Consider the following 21,906-nt stretch of genomic DNA (forward strand, 5'->3'; position numbering starts at 1 on the left):
GAAAATACTGTCTGCCCAGCCAGCCCTGTTCTCCTCAAGTGTGGCATACATGAAAAATGGATGTGGGAGTAGTGGAAAAGGTTGCATTCCAGCACTTCTGCAGCAGCCTGGTCACAGTATCATATCCCAGTAACTCCCCTTCTGCTGATAAAGTAGAAGCAAATTATGTTACACATAGCGATCTGGAGTAAGCTGATGGAATGGATGCAAGGTGAAAGCAGACAAGAGGAAAAAACCCACCACCTTTCACACCCTCTTTATATGGTTAAGTGAAAGAACATGCCTCTCCCTTTTATACCTCCCATTTTTCTATATGACCAAGCTTCTTTAAGTCTCACTTCACAAGAATGATGCCCCAGGGTGGGGTGTGGGAAAGAGAACATATGCTATTTCATAAAAACAGTTCATTTGAAAACCTGCTGCCAGACATACAGGTTTTATGAGTAAGACACTAACTAATCTTTTGACTCATAAGAACTCGCCTTGTTTAAAGGCACAGTATAGCTCTGCATACTTGTTGCTCTTTCACTGAATTTATTTCTTTTCCAGAACCAATAACCCTTGGATCTACTCATAAGTTTCCTCCTTGAATGAACCTGATGCCAAAGCAGAGGCAATGCAGTAGGAAGATGCAATATAAACTGACCTTATAATTTAAGTTCCAAGGACAATCAAGTTAAAACTGTTTCACACCACAAGTCTCAATTTCACCCAAGACCACCTTTTAATTTTAGAATGGGGAGGCAACTGAAATTAGGACAACTCAAACCCAAACTAGTCCATAATTGCTTTCTCCCTGTATTTGTTCCTTTCAGACAAGAAGCAGGCACTTAATCCTTCTCTTAACACAATATAAAAGGCTGGAACAAGGTCTAGGCAGGCCAGCCGAGAGATATTGTGCTTGACAGAGATACGCAGCAGCTTTATAGTGATTTTAATAGTTATCTGAAAGTTTTCTGAAGATAACACTATTACCTGCAGAACTAGATCAGCTTTGATAGTACTCCCTGTCTGAACCAGACAGACTGAAAAGAGCAACCTTCAAGTGCTCTCCTTTACTCTGCTGTGAGGAAAAATCAGCAAAGAAACGCCCCCCAAATCTGCCATATGCTCACTTTTCTTCTTTAAGTAAAACACATTCAATTTGAAATCTGCTTAGTGGTGCAATTTTAAGACCAGAGCAGCAATGTTTTCATAACCCACATCTTGTACCTTGCACACCTCATTAGACACTCTGGAATGGCCTGAAAGGAAAGCCACAAACCACTGAGAGCCCAGTGACATGCAACGTGAAGTTTTCAATAGCTGTTACTGTCACACCTGGATATCACAAGTACATACAGGAACGCTAACATTAAATCACCAACTAAACCAACTTCACCCACTTTAATTAAAGTCTATGAATTTGGGGCAAGACTAAAGAGTCCGTGTTAGCAAGTGGCAAGCAGCTTTTCATTCACCTTCTTTGCTTTCATGTTCCAATTCTTACCAATCCCTGAATGGAAATCATGAGTCAGTCATTTTGAAAATTTTACCATGGTATTTCACTTTTTCCAGTTGAAGCTTAGTAAAGGTTACAAGGTTAACAGAACCCTTCATTGATAGTACTCAAAATCAAATCAATAATAATCTTATTTCCACATTCTCTTTCATGTGACAGTATCCTGATGGCATGAAATGAGGAGACATCACTGTAACTATGCTTTAAGTACAGAAAATCAGACTACATGTTCATACCTTGAGTGGATTAATAAAATTCTGTGGAGAAAAAAAAAAATTCTTAAAAATCCTTTTTCATCCTCATGCATATTCTAATTTCACAAACTCACTGGTACAGCCTCAAGCCAAGAGTACAGTAAAACAGCTAACCATGTGCTGTAGTTGAAGCAGTTTAAGATTAGAAATGAAAGCAGTTAGAAATTATCAGTCTCACGAAAAAGGAATCATGAGAAAAGCTAAGATGATCAACTCTTCAATAGGTGGCACTATTCCCTCTGCGACATCGTGGCTCAGTTCTCCAGCCCCGTTACAAGTGTGCCTTTTGGATTACAGGGAAGGGTAAAGTCCGAACCTCTCAAGGTCACAGACACACCATGGTAAAAGTGATTGTCTGAAACAGTTTTGCCAGATATGTTTTGATTGTCCAAGAGCTTCTCTAGCAAAGAGACCATTTACCTTCTTCTCTTCTACAGATCCTAAATATTTGGAAGTTATTCAATAAAATAGGAAATTTCATTTCCCTAGCCGGGCACAACAAATAGAGCAGGGGCTCATTGTAAAAACCTGACTCGCTAGAGAGAACGGAGACGTGAATTACATCTCCCATAATACAATGTAGCTTTTCCTCTGATCAAACTGTGTGCGACATGGCATGGGAGGAGACTTGTGAACTACAGCCTCCCTGGAGGCATGAGGCCACAATGGGAAAATGCAATTTAATATAGTGATTTGAAATGAATCATTCAATAAACAAAAACAAACTCCTTGGGGTTTTGAGAATGTCCAAATGTTTCACTTCATTTGGGAAGCTTTATTTCTATAAAATGTTTTCAGAAAACAAAATAAATAAAACTAGCAGCTTTCATAAAGAAAATTTTTCATAGGATGAAATTCTGAATTTCACGTAGTTCTAGTTATTACCGTGATCTTCATAACAAATGCCATATTAGCAGCATTCTTCAGATTCTTCCACTAACCTGGTAACAGAAGTCACGTAAAGTCAGAGCAAAAACTGCATCGTTTGAAATTAGTGCAGTATACGGTCTCTTGATAAAACTGTTCACAACAATGGCACTGAATACTGTTCATAAAACAAGGCTTGGTGACCTTTCTAGGCAAAAAGAACCATGTATTTTAACCATGATAAACAGGACTATCTGCTCCCATGGCAACGACATATTTAACCCCTGTGGTCAAGTGTCCCTTGCACTTGCAACCTTTTCTGGCTATTATAAGGGTAGTGATGAGGAGCTCCCAAGAGTCCGTTCAAGAGTCTGGAAAAAATGGTGGCCACAACATGAAGACAGAAGGCTGGCAAGAACTACAAGAAACAAAACAGGAAGAGTAAGTTTGATTTAAAAACATCACAATAGGGGTAAAATCTGGGGTTTCAAAACAAAAAGATTTAAAAACCTGTCCCAAAGTTGGCGAGAATATGTAAAAGAGTATGTATATGGTCTAGTCTAATATTTGGGCCAGAAACTGATCATTACTAAATAAAAAGGAAGGTATCTTTGGAGGGCAACAAAGTCATGGGGGAAAGGGAAGAGTAACGTTATCTCACCTACCACCCTGAAAGCTAATTTCTATTTCAAGTTCATTTAAGAGACAAGAATTCTGCTTCAAGAAACAGGTATCAAGTATTGTGGGAGGTTATGGCACTAATTAGTAAATTACAGCATATCTGAAACTACACTCAAACTCTCCCCTGATCATCTACATTTTGTTGCATAAACAGATATGAGATGGTTGAATTTGTGGAAGAAAATATCACACTCTAAGTTTCCTGTCACTATAAATCAATTTCTGCATATCAGAACAATTTCCCTACCTAACCACTCTGTCACCCCCAAGCCACTCATATACTTCAAGAAATTCTGGTCTCTTGCTCCTTAATTAAGAATTTCAAGAGGTAAGAACAAACACATACACAAAAGCCACACCTCCTTTCCTGTTGTCATTCCAGACTTTTCTATTATTCACTTTCTGATGGCTAGCAAAGAAAGAGCCGGCTAACATCCAGTCACCAGCGAGAAAAATATCAGTACAGTATTTCTACTTGTAGGTTTTTAAATAGTTTGGTCCCATTCAAAGCAAACAACAGACTTCTCTACACATACCACAGAACCTGGGAAAAGCAGAGGGTAGAGACAAAAGGCAGGGCAAGGTCCAACACAGCAAAGGCCACTGGAAAGGAAGGATGAGTGGAAACTGCTCCCATAGATACTGGACATGGATAGAGCATCTGCAGGAAGCTTTGCGGGAAGTAAAGGCTTACATTAGGAAGTCGTGTTTCTTTCTGCCATACATGAAAAACCAGGACACTGTACAGACTGGGGGAGAAGTATAAACACAGATACATTCCATCAAGCATACCAAATGTTTCCTGTAATTAACCTACAATAGTTTGACAGCACCTCCAGTATATTATGGGTAAGCAGCATTAGGCAAAAATTAATGCAGGTTCAAGGTGTAGGGATCTAGTCAAGCCGACTGCGCTGTCACTAACCAGCATCTACCTGGCAAGGGGAAGAACTGGTCAAGGCTGCAACACAAGCTCATCAGAAATATATGCTTTTTCCCTGTTCATTCTCTCTGGGGACGGGAGGAAGACATACAAGCTGCAGCAAGCCAGGTCTCCCTAAGACAGGTTTCCAGCTCTACTGAAGCGAATCAAGGCACTCTCAAAACCTGTTTACAGTTTCTGAGGAATAGTCTCACACCCTGAGGAACATGACTGTCATATTACTTTTTAGAGAGAGAGAGAGAGAGAGAGAGAGAGAGAGAGAGAGAGAGAGAGAGAGAGAGAGAGAGGTGTGATTCAAAATTCCAAGGAAAGTTAAGAGATCCCATTTTCACAGAAGGAACAGATCACACCTCCCTAAACTGGACCAACTAAAGGGCTTTTGGTTTAGAAGGAACTCTTCACGGTTGGTGTTTTTCGGGTTTGGGGGTTTTTTTTCCCCTTTTATTTTTTAACGTTCCTTACAACCAGAGCTATGACAGCATCATTTTGTATTACATAGGTGGTTTAAGAAGTTGGATCACAGCCATTAACACCTGGCAGTTGTACTCTAGTGTAAATGATAAAGCTGATACTGGAAAAGTCACTACATCTGTCCAAAAGCCCACAGCAGGTTATGCAGCAAGTAATTTTCTCTACAGAGAAAAATCAGAAAGTATCACAGACTGTTTTAAATATCAAGGAAAAAAAGGAAAGGAAAAGAAAAGCAACCCATGGCTGGAGTCAAGACAGAGCTGGACATGCACACTTAGAAACATGAAATGTAGTGGTACTGGCCAGATTCAGCCTAGGTCCAAAGGTCTTAAGCTGGTAGGATCCAAAAGACCACCCACCAACTTGCGAAAACTTAATTACCTTTCAGTTGCTAAGATATGAGTGTAAATCTCTTCAGAGATTGGAAATTCAACAAGTCATTAACATAAAGGTAGGATGGAGAGAGTGTCAGCCTGAAGACCAACATAGCTCGTGTAAGCTAAAGGAGGAGGATGAGCAAGCAGGCTGTATTTGGCAGACATTCTTTCCAACAGCACCAATCATGGTGTACTGACAACATAGTGGTGTGTGGGGCTACTCCTATCCCAAACGGTTACATGCTGAATCGTTCCAGTCTACAAGCCCACAACACAGTACTAATACACAACAATAAAGGACTGCCTCTTCAGAACAAAGAATGGTGAAGTTCATATTCTTACATTTTTTGAAATTGTTTACAGATACATTTTTCCACTTCTGTGAAACATGAAAAGGAACTGACATGAGATCCTTTACAAGTAATGGAAAAAGACGAATTGCTGGCTCGTCCAGATTAACCTCCACAGTTAGAGCAAGACACAGACTTTTCTACAACCACGAAAACTCTTCTGGAGTCCAGCACGATCTGTGTCCTCATACAACGCCAAAAATACTCAGTGGCACGAGACCTCCAAGAAGGGCAGCCCCAACAAGTTTTCCCAACTATCAATAGATAACAGGAGAATCCAGGTGACAGCCTATGCTTGCCAGGTACAGGTTAGTTTCCAGCCACTACAAAAACTACAAGCTGATACACTGAAGCAACATTTAAACCCAGTTTCCCACTCCCTGCTGCAGAGCCAACCATGCGGATCACGTAAAGGATGAAAGCCTTGGGTGCACAGACAGAAAGCATGGAGCAGGCTGCAAAGGTGCAAGGCTGCAGCAGCTGCTTTAGCTTACCATACGTCTCGGATCTACTCTCCTCCGAACTAGACTTTGTCTTCTTGGAGGAGCTATCTGCACGAGAGCAGGAAAAAAGGAGAGAGAGATATAGAAAATATGGAGACCAAACATGAGGAAAAAAACTTCATGAAAAACACAGACTGATTTATTAGGTTAAATCGTGCAAAACACAAATAAGATGTGAACAAAACATAGGTGAAACACTTGGAATAAGGGGTGAATAATACGAGCATGAAGACACAGGTAACACCACAAAGAATCTATTACAGAATCTAAGACACAATTAAGAGAAGGTCTCTGCAATGAAATACAGAAAGTATTCTGGATAAAAAACAGTCCAAGCATAGAAACTCCGGCAACATTTATCTCCAGAGTAAGTAATCACACAACAGTTCAGCATTCTGAATTCACCCCTTAAAAAGAAAGGAATTTATGAAGGCTACGGTACAGAGTTCATCTATCAGAGCAGATCACACGCGTTATAACAGTGGTGCCAGGTAACAGCTCTCAAAATTGGAATGACTTACATCAAATTAGGATTAGAGGATTCCTGAAGTTTGCTTCTGAAGAAAACAAATTCCTTCTACAAAACAGGTTCATAGCCTGAGACCTCCCCCAACCTGAAATAATTTTACTTTACCTATTCCCAAGGATGAAGGAAAAGACAACAAGCACTAATTCAGGTTTTCTCCCTTACAGGATTTTTTTTTTTTAAAAAACAAGCATTAAAAGCCCATTTTAATTTATTTTGTGCACACTAGGAAGGAGTCATACAGCTAGTGGCAGAAAGCATTAACGAACAGGACAGTTTATAAACATCAGCTTCCAACGTCTTGTGCAAAAAACATATTCTGCAAGTTCTACCACCTTTACGTTCAACTCATCTCTTCCATGAGCCCCAGGGGAAAGGCTGGACTAAACAGCAGAATGCATAGACATGAAAAACGCACATGGCATGGGGCCAGGAGGCTCAGACAAGAGCCTGTCATGCATTTCATAAACATACACAGTAGTTGCCGGGTTAGTGTTTCAGAGAGAGAATGAAGAATCCCTGCATGCACCCTAATTTCCAAGACAGCATTGGACAGGCTTACCAAGTTGACCCAGATTTAACCTTTTGGAAGGTTAAAAAATAGGATAGCATATCCTTTAAAAATAGATGTTTATCTTAAAATAGATCATGTTGGAAAGTACAAATTCACTTTACAAGTGACAGAGATGGATCAAAATCCACTAAGGCTCAAAAAAAAAAAAAAAAAACCCACACAAAAAAACCCACCCCAACAAGGAATACCAGCCATAGTCGAGCCTATAATATCTCAAATTTCACACCTCGACTAAAACAGCCAAAGGAACTTCTCACAACTAATTACAGTATTTGCCTACTGAAATTTCAGACTGACTTTTCTGAAAGAGGAAGTAGTTATAATTATTCACTGATACCACTAATCTAGGTTTATTCTTGCACAGTTAACAGATGCTTTGTGGATGAGCATGTTTAAAAGCGAGCCCATATTCATTTCAATGCCCACATGCTTCAAAAAGGCTTTGCAATCGCAGAACAACACAACTCTGAAAACTACATTTGTTGACACATTAAAATAATTTTTATTCCAATCCCCAGAACTTTTCAAATTGAAGTCTAGATTTTCACCTGTGAAGTTCTAGGACTTTACCTGTCAGATCGAAGTCGTGTGTACTACTGCAGCGTTCAACCTTCTGTTTCTTGTCAGCTGGAGACTCTCTGCTCAGAATGCTGCCGTGTCTGTGTCAAACCAAAGCAGAGGATCCTGACTACCGTACCACAGAAGCACTGCCTAACTGGCGACGCTCTTGGAAACAACCTTAGCTAGTTCTGTTTGCTAACAAGGAAGTTAGATAAAAATGCCCGCATTAAGTTCACCTAAAAAATTTATTTCCGGACTGAATTCAAGTGGAAAAATTATCTCTCTCAGAATCTTTGGGAGTGTATCCAAGGTTCTAGAAACAGTCTCGTTAACCTTTGAAATTTGTAACAGCAAGTGCATTCTCTTTATCATTCAGCACCAGGCCATATTTTATTTTAAAAGCAAAGTAAACTTAAGCTACATAAAACCGAAAAAAAACCCCTGAAATCTTAACTCTACCTCCTCTCCCAGCAAACTTTAAACACCTATGTATGCAAAAGTTAAAGATTTAGAATACCACCCCCCAAATGGAAACGTCTGTACATCATAGACCAACATAGTGTCACTTTCTCCAACCATCTCAAATCTCAGGTAAGACGACCCACCAGTGTACATAACAGAAATGTAAATGGTAACACTATGCCATGCACTTTAAGTGCACCACCAACATTTCTGGCACCCTGTCCCAATCTGGGTATTAATTTCCTCACATCTGTAATGGGTATGGCTATCTGTGGTTGTACCTTTTTTTTTTTTTCCTTTTAAAAAAGCATTCCTCCTTCAAAAATGCTGTATCATAATTTGCAATACAGCTGAACAGTCAAACTTCAGTAACTCACCTTGTAGGTTTTTTGAGAGGAAACCTGAAAAGGAGAAGAAAACATAAGTTTAATAAACTTTTTTTGTTTTTCAATATTACATTTGATATCAACACTAATGCTTAAATACAGTTATTTTACACTTCTGCAATGCCTTCACAAGAGAGCAAGTCTTTTTTGGTCTTCTACTTCAGCCAATTATTAGTCCATTTACAGTTGATTCAACTAGGTAAAGAATTATTATCAGTATGCTTAAGGTTTCAAAAAGAACTAAGAACAGAAGCAGAATCTGCGCTGTCAAAGCCAGCATCTACTAGGTCCTTCTTTCTTAGTATAGTAGGTCATGGATCAGCTTCCCTTCATAACAGCTAGTTCCACACACTAAAAATTAATGTAGCTTTATTTTTTTTGTCCCACTGATGGACTGACTACCTAGTACCTAATGAAGGTCCAAACTCTAACTGAAAAATCTCCTATAGCTGAGACATTCCAGTTATCTCCCTCCTATGTGGGTGCTGTGGTATCTAGTAATACAGGAGCTCATGCTGACATCTCCTCCTAACAAGATCTCTAACTATTTTCAGGAAACTGTATGAATTTGCCATCTTTCAGACAAGCACAGAGTAAAGTTACATCAAAATTACATTAACTATTCCAAGTATTATTACTGGGACATACAGATAAAATAGGCAACACAAACCCACAGTTAAAGGGAGGAAGATGTGCATACGCATTTTTTAATTAAGGAAAAGATGCGGGACCTATGAAACCAGGATTTTTTCCCTTGAATTACCACTGAAAAATGACACAGCAAGGTGTATGCCATCCAGCTTAAGGCACCAGCTTCTACTTTCATAAAGCAGAACTAGTTTTTTCTCAGAACATTTCAGAAGTTTAGCTCCATTCCTACTTGTTAAATGTTTTTAGATCCTTCAGCTGGAAAGCAATATGAACATTTGGAGCTGTGTGTGTATGTATAAGAAAACAATAGATAAGTCACCTTTTGTTCTAGATGAAGACATCTACAATTATTGCAGCTGATAATTTCCCCCATATACATAATAATTATCCTTATTGCATTCAGTTTCTCCTATTTATACAGGTTTTCCAAGAAGTAATGGGGTGAGGGTTAGAGGGAAGCAGGGAAGAGAGTCAAGTAAAAAGAAATCTAATACCACAAAAGTTAACAGGGCATTAAATGACTCAACTTTTTTTTTTTACTTTTTTTTTTTACTTTTTTTTTTAAACTTAGCTTAGTTTAAACAGACCTATTTGGTAAAGTCCCATGGTAAGTCTGCATTAGAAAAAGACAACATCAGTGCAGGATAGTCCCAAGGACACCACCTCCAAGCTCAGACTCAACCAAGCCGAGCAATGGTCCTATCCAACCAAACTGGTCCAATGCGCAGAATCAAACCGTTCTCCGAGAGCATTTCAGAGCGTTACAACAAAAGATTCCTTGAGCACCACCAAGACGACTGCCCAAAATGCACACCTCGTGTTTTAAGCTCCTTTCTCCAAAGGAAGGGCACCTTGTCACCTACTCTCTTTTCCTCGATAACTATAGATAGGGTGGCCCAGCCAGAAATAGCAGTAACTCCCTCCCCATTACCTGAAAAACATAACTGGATGCACAGCAGAGGTACTCAACTTAATCCCTCTCTTTGAGTAACAGGTATTCCATTAAATGTGTATACACCCAAAACACTGGCCAGCTCACACATGCCAATCCCCTATGCAAGCATGCACTAATATGGCAACTCTGAAACGAACATCTGATGACACATTAGGCAAGTGAAATTAAAATGTTGTCTTCTCTATTGCTGAAAACAATTACACACATCAAGACACTTGCCATTTTTTAGATAACAGCATCAAATTTAGTTGAAATACAAAAACGGCTTCAGAATTAAGGGGATAGATAGAGCCTATGATTGCATAAGCCTTAGGAACCTATGGATAAAGCAGCACAGAAGTTAATTAATTGAAGAAAAAAGGTTGCATACAGACTCCACAAGAAGGGGTAGTCCTCTTTCCTCCTCCCCCCAAAAAGCACTATTTTCACCTCAGAAGTCTGGGAAATCCACTCTGATTCAAATAAGAAACATGTAGGTAATGAAGCATCTCCTCATCCTGCACTACCTGCAAAGCCAGATCTCCTCAGCATTCAGTCCTCCCATTTACAAATTTTGGCCAGTAAAGAACTACTTTGTGCAAGACAGACAACCTGAATCCCAAAGCAAAGCAAACAAAAGTCATCTCAGGCCAACCTAACCCTGTCTGAACGCCGTACGGTAAACGGGCACAGTAGTAATCAAGTGTTCCTTTGAAAAGCAGAAAAGGAGACAAAGGAGTCCAGGGAAAGACAATCTATCATCCCTCCAAAGGCAGGAAAAGATGCTTAAGATTAATTAGACCACATTTTTTATTTAATGCACTTGAGCTTTCAAGCTGCATAAAAAATTCCTAACGCTAACAACAAATATTTTAATGAAACATTTAAGTGAAAACCTTTATCCCACAGTGTTTCTTATCAGGCACCCAAAACTCCAGGCTTATGCTCCTGCAGCAAAAGAAACTGTTCACGAACAAAATAAAGTTAGTTCACTGCGATACCCTTTTGGTTGGTTCAGAGCTTTTTATTATCTGTTCAAGGATGAAGTGCAAATGTTCTACTTCAGAGGTCTAGAAAGTTATGCAAAACCTTTCTACTTATTGTATGTAGGCCACTGGCATCGGTTATTTAGAAAGAGAACCCTAAAGTTTTTGTACATAAAACGGCACTGAAATCACCAGGAATTTTTTTCTGTGCTTTGACGTTAATGGTAAGCATAGAAGTCCCTCTGAGTGACAGCCAAAATACCACAGCTTCCCAGTCTGAGGCCGTAACTGTACTAACAGTCGTAGGCACAGCCCTTCAGTACAAGCGGTCGGGACTCGCAAGGAGCCCGCGTGTCCCAAAGAATCCCCACCACACCGATGCCAACACCCACGGGACAAGTCCAGGCCCGAGACGGCACGAGCGCAACGCTTGCTCCCCTTGGGCCCCGTCGCCCGTGCCCACGGGCCCGCGGCTGCGGAGCACGGCTGCGGAGCACACCGGGAGCAGCTCCCGGAAGCTCTGGAGCCCCTTGGCCGCCCGCCAGCTTCCTGCGTTTCTTTCGTCTCCAAAGCGGGGAGGGAGGGACGTGGTGGGGAAGCGGGGCAGGCAGCAGGCCGCCGTCGCAGCAAAGCCTCTCGGGCACACGCAGCACGTTCGCTAGAGGCGGTGAGGCTGAGGGAGCTCCAGGCCCTCTCCTGCACTAGCTTTACTTCAGAGGTGTTCCATAAAACCAACGGAGCAGGAAAGGGGCGGGCTTTGCCCAGCAAGGCTGGAGGTGAAGCTCCCCAGCGCAACCCCCCCAAAACTCCCCTCCCAGACCTGAAATCGTTCAAGGCCACCGAGTTATGAAATCACAGAAATAGAGATAGAAGAGTTGGCTGAGCTAAGACTACAACTGTGATTTAACATCCTTGCTCGCCAGACTGGGGGGAGCGCTCACTATACAAGTTCCTTCTCTGTTCCCAGTTTCCCACCTCAACAGTACCGAGCATTTCTTGATTTGCTGAAGACTTTCTTCAGTTCCCAAACACTGTCACTTGTATACGACAGCAGAAAGCAGAGTATAAGTGGATAAATGGAGTATAATCCAAGAACACAGAAGAGCTCCCATGAGTTTATCCAACTGCTTCTATTTCGGTGCAACTTATCTTCACTTTGAAACAGTATTAAGTTCAAAAGTAGTACTGAAACTCCCCTCGCTGCGTTGTAGCACCCAGCACTATATATAACATATAAAATGTATTTCACCTGCTATTGTAAACACCATGCAAGCTGAAGGCACAGCAGGGTGCGGTTAACAGCTGGAGACTTAATTCCAAATCTAGCTGGCAAGTTTAGGCTACACGATAAAACCCTGTAGACATTTTGTCTGATAACTGATGAACATCAGCACATTTTCAAACAAGTTGTTCCGCTCTCCCAAATACCAGGAACAATTAAAAGCCAAGTCACATTTTGTTTTTAAAATACTGGGTCAAGTAATTTAAGTAATTTAAATGCATCAAATTACTAAAAGTATGTCTTGTTAGTCACGCTGCATTAGGAAAATCTATTTACCATAAAGCCGAGTGAGAAAAATACACCTACAACTAGTAACACTGTGGATTAAAAATTATACTTCTCCAAGTTAGCTCACACATGCATGCATCATTCAGCACTGGACCAGCGCCTAACAACTGCCTTGAAGCCAAGACAGAAAAAGATAGTTTTAAGACCTAATGTGTCAAAACACACCAGAGTGAGGAAGGATTCCCAGCTTCTAACAGTACAAAGCATTCCATTCTAGCTCGGGAGGTTGAAAATATAGCTGACCATAAATAGCACAGCATTCAGATAACCATGTTGGGTTTTTTTTTTTCCTCCCATACTAAAATATTACCAGAATTCAAGTATCTGCTATCTCAAAAACTGATCAAAGACAAAAATATTTAGATTCAGACAAGGGCCTCAACCTTGGAAATATTTATTCATGTGCCTAACTTTAGTTCCATTTACTTCAGCAGGACTACTCACATGCCTGAAATTAAGCTTGTGTGTGTTTGCACGATGCAAGTATAAATTACTACAACTTCTGCCGAGATGAGTAAGAAATATTGTGAAACCCATACAAAAGAGAACAGCCAAAAACTGCTTGCTTGACAGAACTAATCTTTAATTAGGAGATGAACGGTTGCAATAGAAGCTTCTTCATTGCTTTATTAGTTTCATTTAAATAAGACATTGCTTGTTACAGACAAACCCTCTTACAGAATTCTGAATTTGAAAGGAAAGCAGCAAAACCGCCCAACCACCCCAAACTCAGGAGAGATGAGAAATACTACAGGTTCATTCATTCATCTTTTTCACACATTTAGAAAGAGAAGAGGAAAACCAAGGGTTAACTCAAAGTTCGTCTTCCCCCCCAATACAAACCCCAATCCATAGCTATTTAAAATGACATCACCCTAGTTCAGGAGGTTTTCACCAAGTTAATTAGTCAATGAGAGGCCTTTTGCCAACACCACCTCCATGGATTTTGGTGACAAAACAAGTTGTGTAACTGGCAGCTACGCTTCTGGAAGGCTGAGCTGGATTGTACTCTCTTCTTGCTCACACATACCCAAGCAGATCCTGTAACTGGAAGAACTGAAGTCTGTTCTTGGGTGACAGCTAAGAACCACTGAACAATTTTATGACTGTTTTCAGTGCATCTAGTGCATACAACTCCTTCAGCACCTATTAAACTTCATTTTCAACACCCTGATTGGACCTGCACGGACAGTAGTCAGAAAAAGGCTACATTTTCTGTCCGAGTCTAGTAGGTTTAAGTGCCTTGAAAGTACAGTAAGCATGGATGTCTTAAATGCCATTCTGCAGCTATTTCCCAGAATTTAATCTTGAAAGAGACAGGAAGAAACAAACAAACAAAAGTAAGTCTGTTTGTCTTCCCAGTTTGCAGATGTAGATACCCACCAGGGCAGATTTTTGCTGGGCTTAAAAGCCCCGAGAAAGGTTTTATGGGATAGTGCTGACATGACCCGAACAAAAGCAGTACCAATGTGACCTTAATATAGAGCTAAAGACAGTCTTCTGTCACAACAAAAAGGGGTAGACATGTTCTGTACAGGACAGTGGGTGAGTAAAAGGAACTGATGAGATAGCAAATGACAGGCGGGTAGAGAGAAACACAGATGCAGCAAGTGGGCAACTATTAGCAACCAAGGAAAAACGCCAACAGAAGTCTGCCATTTCACTGTACTGCCCACAAACTACAGCTGCAACCACATCAGCTATTCTGTGGACAACACTGATTCAACACATCAAGTCTATTTAACTTAGCATTAACCCACTTAAAGAGCAGTTTTGTGCAGCGTCATCTTTTCCCCATATCAAAGTACATAAGCTTAGGAAACCACAGAGTTTTCTTCCTCAGAAAAACCCCACTGCGTACTGATGACAACAGATTGTAACGCAAGGTGCGGAGCAACAGCCAGGCCGAGAAAGGGACCCAAACGGCGTGGATTCCTGGGAGCTGTCAGAGCCTACGCACAGATCTTATGAACTTGTAGCAAGTGCACAAGGAGGCGAAACCGAGCTAGGCAATAAAAGTTTCCATGTTATTTTTGTAGGAGTCCAAGGCAGCAACCACAGCTGACGCAATGACTCATGGAAGAGTCGTTCGTGGCATTATTAGCTTTAGATTACTGGCAGCTTTGTGAACAGGCCTTCTGAGAAGGAACATAAGAACTTTAGTGAAGCGACTGGAGAGCCCATATAGCTAATATCTTCTTGTGTCAACTCCACACAGGTCTCCACCTTCTAAATATTCCCAGCAAATTCAGTGTTGGATTTGCCCTAATAAAGCATCAGTGAATACCTCCAAGCCAGTCAATGTTATATGGTTTCTCTGGCCCACTAGTGTTTCTATACATAACTAGAATATGCCATTCAATTTTCCTTTTAGGTTAGAAAACGCAGAGCAGCCAATATAGTCCATCAACATACTTCTTGATGGATCAGTATAAGGATCAATGCAAGGGACCAGCACTAGAGCAACTGAAAATGCTGAGTTAAGCACTTAACGCAAACTCAGTTAAGATAAATTTGACAAAAATCAAGGAAAAAAAAAAACAACCTACGCCTTCTCACAAGTCTGAAAAGCTAGCAGGTTTCTGATGGTCTTTAAGAAGAGAAGGTTAGGACTCCAAGAGCAAGATACTTCTACACAAAAAGAGCATTCCACTGCATTCCACTGGTGCTAGTGAGAGCACCTTTCCATGACAGGGATATTTCCTCATCGAGCTTTAAAAAAAAAATTATATCTATATCTCTATATAAATATATCTATCTTTAATTCTTGCAGTTAACTGGAGATTTATTCTGGGTGAGGGTTTTGTCAAGAGGGGTGAGGAGAAGGCAGGAGCACAAGAAGGGAGCAAGAAAAGAGGAAAAAAATCAGTTTAAAAAGATGAAAGAAAAAACGGAATGCAAAGATAAGTCTTCTTCATAAAATGGATTACAAGAACATGGAGATTTTGCCTCCACACCAGGAGGTACATGGAATTTGCTGATGATACAGGTAGTACGTCCATCCAAGTGAACATTGCTCCCTCTGGGAAATACTCCTTTGCAGTTAGATGTGTCCAGCTCTAAAAGGAGCTTGCAACCATGTCTATTAAACAGACAAAATAAAGAAAAATAAAAAAGAAAAACGACAAGCAGGGTACTTTGAATATGCTATAGCCAACTGTAGTTCTTCCCTTAGCGCCCTTTCACTGTAAAACTTTCAGATGGGAAGGGTTTCTATTTCTCTATGAACAGTAACGTTTGGAAAGGGTCGAAGAAAAGCATCTCTAGAGAAGTTTCATCCACAGTTCAGTCATTCACTCCCAGCCCAAGCAAGTGCCTCAGCTATTTTCCATGACACAAGCACTTGGATTTTTCCAAGAGCTGATGTCAGGGCTTTTCATGGAGAAAGAACTGCATTTACAGGGCAGGCAAGGAAGGAGGGCTTCCCCAGCAGCTATTCTCAATGTGGCCTTTGTGCTGCTCTGCGGCTGAAGCCAGGACCCTGCAAGAACTCTTAGTCCCTGCAGAAACTCTACAAAGGGGAGGGGACAGAGACATTTTCAGCAGCCAGTACTGTTCTTCCACTCCTGACTGACTTCCAAGGCTCAGAAGCATCGGCTTTCCATCTACAGGGCCTGAAGTTACAGCCTTTTAAGACAAGGACACCTATTGTTTAATATCTCTACAATGGGGTAGAAGCAGGCAAACAAACTAAAACTGGGGAGGGGGGGAGTGGAAGAGAACGTAAATAAACCGAGTTGCTCACTGTTTCCATAACGCTGCTTTTAGATTCAACCTAAAAGCAAGATTCAAGCAATAGGGATGCGGTTTGCCCACAGAATGTAGTTCAGAGCAGGAATAAACCCTGTTCAGAAACTGATGAAGAACAGAGGCTGCCAAATGACAGGTGATTTCCTACTAGTTTCCCAACCTGACTCATTACAAGTTACTAAATCCATCAGTTTCCACCTCTGGGAAAGAAAAATTGACATCTCTGAAATGGAAAAAATGAAATTCATTAAACACCAGAAATACTGAAAAAGGCCAAGTATTTTTCTAAAAAGACCTTCAGAAAAATGTTATCGTAATAAAAAATTAAGCAAAACTCTGGTGCACTGCAGAGAAGAAATGCCCACGATTTGTTCATTTGCTGCAAGCTTTTCTTGCATGACCCACTTAACAGAATTGACCAGGTACAGGAGAAAGGTCAAGCCTTGTGATTTCAAAGTTATGACCCAGTTTTCTCCCGTATTTATTTATTTTCAAGTAGGCGCTAGACAACTATTCCCAGGCATAGAGAGCTCAAGCTTCCCTGAAGCATGGAAAAGCAGCTGAAATATGCACGGTTTGGCCATACTAGAGGAGTTCCAAAATAGCCCTTTTCTCCGCATTTTCAGATCATCTTGGCAACCTGAGCTTCAGCAATTTGAGGGGAAAAAAAGAAGTGCAGAACATGTGTGTTCTGATTCTTTTCTCCAGTTTTCACTTCTGAAAAGCATTTTAAATCCCTTTGCCCAGACTGCTCTTCTATGAAAGAATCAAATAAAGCAACAAGGTTTCTTGCACAGACAGGGCGTGGCAGTCAAAATTAACCTGCCTCCCTAAACTGGAGCTAATTATGGGGAAATGAAATGTTTGCTTTGCTTGCCAATAATTGCAATACAGAACTGGCTCAATGGAAGCAGCCCTACTCCCCGCCTCCCTACCACCACTCCTACACGGCATCTGGAAAAGCTTTCTAGTTAGATGCGCACAAAAATCAAAGCAAGAGACAAAGGAACAAGAGCGCTGTGCCAGACAATTTTATTTTCCTAAACCAACCATAGAAACCTAAAGCCATCGACTGCCACGGGATTTGCTTTCACCCAGCACAGACATAAGGGTTTGGAGATCACTCGTGTTGCCCCAGCGTGTCAAGCAGTTTTTGCATTTCATTAGGCACACAGCCTAGTTCCTTATTAATGCCATACCTAGCTTGTGGTTGTTATGAACCAGCAACAAGACTAGTGTGGAAACAGTTCTTAAAAACAGCAAAAAGACAGCAATTAGAAAGGGAGGAGAAAAAACACAGTGCACGTAATACAACTGGAAATGTAGCTTTCAAAATACCGTAACACTAACTCCAATTATCCAGCATTAAGTTTTGCAAATAAATGTACAAGGTTCAGAGCCACATTTGAATATTTGGCCCAGAGTTCACATTTCTGGTGAGTAAGTGCGTACAGTTGCCTGGCACAGGAACACCACACCTCTACAGCTTGTAACTAATAAATGTAGCTCGGGTGCTAGATACCAGTAAGAAAGTATCCACATTAAGACATATTTACTATTCCTCCACCATGTCTTTCAAAAGATTTTTTTAAAGAGCCAAGACTAAGTTGTTCTGCTGCTCCTCAGCATTACAAACTCATGTCTGATTTAGTATTTCACTGGCAATTTACCTTGATACAGATGTTACCACAATTTGAAAACACTAGCGGAAGTACATAGCTCAGCAACACCTTCACCAATGGATTTATATACTCAAAAGGTATTACCAGTTTGTCTGACCTACCGTAGAACGCAGTATTTCCTTAAGTTACTCCTATGATAAATAAGGTCAGCATGACTAAAATACTTGGCTCCAAGAAAGGCACCTTGTCTTAATTTAAATTTTCCTTCGATTCCCTTGTTAGTTTGTTTTAAAGGTTGATGTGCGTTTACTGGTCTGGAAATGTAATGCCAACACTTCAAACCCAGGACTTGCCTGCTCATCAGAACTAGGAATTTATCAGTTCAAAGCTAAGCAGACACTCAACCAAAACGCATTTTCAGCCCTGCCTTTCCTTCTCCCACCCAGTCATGAACCTTTGGTCAAACTACACCCACTGTGCATGGGATGTGCAGACAACATCCACCCTTATGACCTTTGCAAAGCTTCTAAATATTTGCCAGCTGCAATAAACTAATTTACAGCTAATATGTCTTAAACTACCCAAAGGCAAAGTGCTCCCAGTAGCCTAATTTACACCAGGGAAAAAAATCTGGATACACAATTTTACAAACGAAAGCTGTAGCACAGAGAGGACCAAGAAATCATTACCACATTGTTGCTTAACCTGTATAGTGTATTATTAGCTCTTAGTCCTTCACAGCTTCCAAACTAGCTAATTCTGCTGGTGAAGTTTTACTCATGCAGATGCAAACACCAAGGCCAATAGAAATCTAAACTATTTGAGACTAAATTAAAAATATGCAGCTAATTGAATACTTCACCTTACTTGCTTGAACACTTCCCAAGAGGATTTCTATCCTAGCATTAACTCTATCCTAACATTTTAAAAGTATTCATGGAAAGTTTCTCAACCATAAATCTCAGTTTGTCAGAATTTACAAAAAAAAAAAAAACCAACCCCATGTGATGTAAACTGAACTATAAATACATTAGCAATGCTACATACTAAAGTTAAAGCTCTCTTAGTTATTTACATGGCCTAAGAAAAATAAAGACACTTCTGTGATACGCAAACCTATTATTTCTCCCCTGAAATGCAGGTCTCACCTATAAAACACAAGACAAAAGATGCACATAGCATACATTGCATGAGAAGTGAAAAAATTTGCACAGGTGTTTGTGGCATGCTTTGCTCCTTTGCATTTCATCTTCCCCTTCATCCAAATTACAGGATAAATCCAGAAAGACCAACTGTAAAGGACTGGAGCAGAACACAGGATTAGGATTACACAGCAACATCAAGCCCTGTTTCTGTTGCTATAAAATGGAAGAGAGAAAAACAGTAGCGAAGCCATGTTACTTGTAAAATGGCTCAAGATCCTGAGAACAGCATGTGAGTCAAACACATTGCTATTAATAGGCTTCCAAATATGTTTGTATTAGTATTTTCCTCTTGGGTCTCTTAAAATAAATAAAAATACAGGAAAAGAAAAAGGCATTTACTCAGGAAACCCACCAGCTGCTAGAGGTGATGGCAGCAAAATTCCTCAAGACTTGTGGCAGCAGTATAGAGATAACCAAGCTATCAGGAATATCAATACCAGTTTTAAGTTGTTTCCCCACCCGCTTCACTTACACCAGTTCTTAGTACCTCCTCCTCACACAGGCACAATGCTGAGAACTGCCAACTCTCACTGACTTCGGTGCAAGCAGAGCTTGCAGTAACTTGCAGATTGTTGCTCAGTATTTTTGACAGTTACCTCTTCATGTCAGAGCCACCTATAGTGCTGCCTTCCTGGAAAATGAGCATCTGTCCACAAAGGGAAGCAACCACTTTATAGCATATCTCCCTCCCCCCCCCAAAGAAAAAGCTGTTTACGTATATACAAATACATGTATATATGTAAAAACCAAATCCCCCCAGTGATTAGCATCTCACAGCCCTTCTACATCAAATCCTCATAGCCATACATTAGCAGAAACTGTGGCAAATGGAGAGGTCTCTCAATGCTCTGATGGCTGTCGCTGTATTAACGCTGCCTCAATTCTGCACCAACAGTACTGTCCAGACCATCATTATGACTATCCTCTACTGATGCAGTTTCCTTTTTTTTTATTTTATTTTAAAGTGTTCTAAAAATTAAAAGGAAAAGATCAGTGAAAACTGTAGAGGGAAAAAAAAAAAAACAAACACCAAAACACTCAAAGATGGTTTCTTGAACACCAATAGCTAATTTAACATCAACATGCATAAAATATCAGCTTATCAAAAACCGCATTCACTTAGACTGCAAAAGCTGGTAAGAAGGTTCTGCTAACATGCTGGTATGTAATTCAGCATTGGGAAATGGAAAGAAGGTAGTGCTGCCAGCATCTACATCTAAGGCATCTTTCCTAGCTGTCAAAACCTTTGTTCTTGAGCTGAGACACTGAGGCACAGATTTTCACAGCAAGCATATTTAATTGGCCATTTTTACAATGAAAATACAAAAGAATAACTAAGGTTCACACAGCAGCTATAAAAAAAAGAAGAAAAAAACCCCACCCCAAACCTTACATGAGAAACACTCAGACACCCCCCGCCCTTTTCCCAACAGATATTAAAGGAAAAATTCTTTCTCTCCCTTCTGCATTCAAGCAAGCTGTTTTCTCATCTTTCAGTATATTCATATACCACAGAATAGGAACAAAGACTCTCAGATATTACCTGTTTCACAAGACAAAGTCAGCTGAACAGGGAGATCCCGAAGGCCCATCTCCAGGGGGAGAACACTGAGACCAAGTCCTCTCCAAGGAGTGCAGCCACCCCTCTTGGAAGCTTTCTGGGTTTTTTACGCTTATCCGATATCCTTGAGAGGCATCTGCCTGACTGTTTCACTGACCACTTGAGGGAAGGGAAGAAACTCCACCTCTTCTCCCACCTCCTCCCAACCACCATCAGCTGTGGCCCTGCGCTGCACTGCTAATGGACACGGAGAGAACAGCATCCACGTACATCCCACAGAGACTGCATGCAACAAGAAAGCAGAAGAGAGCTAGGATTTTAAAATTTAGCATTTCCAACTGTCCTGAGGGACAGAACAATAGATACCTATTTATGTATATACAATACATAGATATGTACGTTTCGTACGTATTATGTATATGTACGTATGCGTGTATATGTCTATATACGTATATATGTGCATGCATGTCATTAAATCAGATCACTGATCAAAGAAACTGCATCACATGAGGCACATGAACAAAGGCTTGGCATAGGGCAGCAAGATTTTTCCTTCAATCCACTCTCAGCCTTTTACAGGGTCCCACTGTGCCACGTAATGTGTTTTGTTTTCAGGCATTTTGAAAACATCCGACCACCGTGGCACCTGAAAAGCACACAGTCTCAGAAAAACGGAGCCTCTGTATTGTTTCAGAAGAGAAGAGGGCAGGAAAGAGGGCAAGAATGAAAGCATGCCTCTTTCTGTCGTCCAGGGAAAGAAACGGGGAGGTCAAAACGGGGGGCAACGAGCTTACTGCTCTCATAGCTTATATGACTGGTCAAGCCCTGGGGAAGAAGGATTGGAGGGTGAAGGGGCCATTTTCTTTTTCTGCCCCAATAACCTAATTAAGTTTGTGAGCACTGCTAGCGGGATAGAAATTTCTTCACGCTACACTGTCTGTTTGTGTTTGATTAATGTAAATCTTCCCAGGGCTCTAACCGTGCCCCAGGCAGTGTGATGCCTGGCTCTCCATTAACAAGCATCCAAGCCACCACGTACAGCAGGATGAGGGAGAGAGAGAGATCTCTATTTTAGCCTTTGCCATAAAGCCATCTAACTCAATCGAAATAATTTTTGGTGATTTGATTCGAACTACCATTCCTAATTAAATTCCACTTTTTCCCCTCAAAT

At 40.7% G+C, this 21,906-nt stretch overlaps 1 protein-coding gene across 3 annotated transcripts in view; it reads right to left on the reverse strand.

Annotated features, from left to right (window-relative positions):
• The window catches only part of ARHGEF12 (Rho guanine nucleotide exchange factor 12), a 77,229-nt gene that overhangs the window by 35,567 nt on the left and 19,756 nt on the right, over nucleotides 1–21,906 (reverse strand). For 2 of the 3 annotated variants that reach the window (XM_075723128.1, XM_009491355.2), the window contains exons 2-4: nucleotides 8,448–8,471; nucleotides 7,618–7,706; nucleotides 5,939–5,995 (exon numbers count right to left, since the gene is read on the reverse strand). In XM_075723128.1, the coding sequence (XP_075579243.1) occupies nucleotides 5,939–5,995; nucleotides 7,618–7,706; nucleotides 8,448–8,471 (170 nt within the window). The remainder of the gene's footprint in view (nucleotides 1–5,938; nucleotides 5,996–7,617; nucleotides 7,707–8,447; nucleotides 8,472–21,906) is intronic. The other variant, XM_075723129.1, reaches the window with a different exon arrangement.

This window comes from Pelecanus crispus, chromosome 19, assembly GCF_030463565.1.
Source record: "Pelecanus crispus isolate bPelCri1 chromosome 19, bPelCri1.pri, whole genome shotgun sequence".
NCBI lineage: Eukaryota > Metazoa > Chordata > Aves > Pelecaniformes > Pelecanidae > Pelecanus > Pelecanus crispus.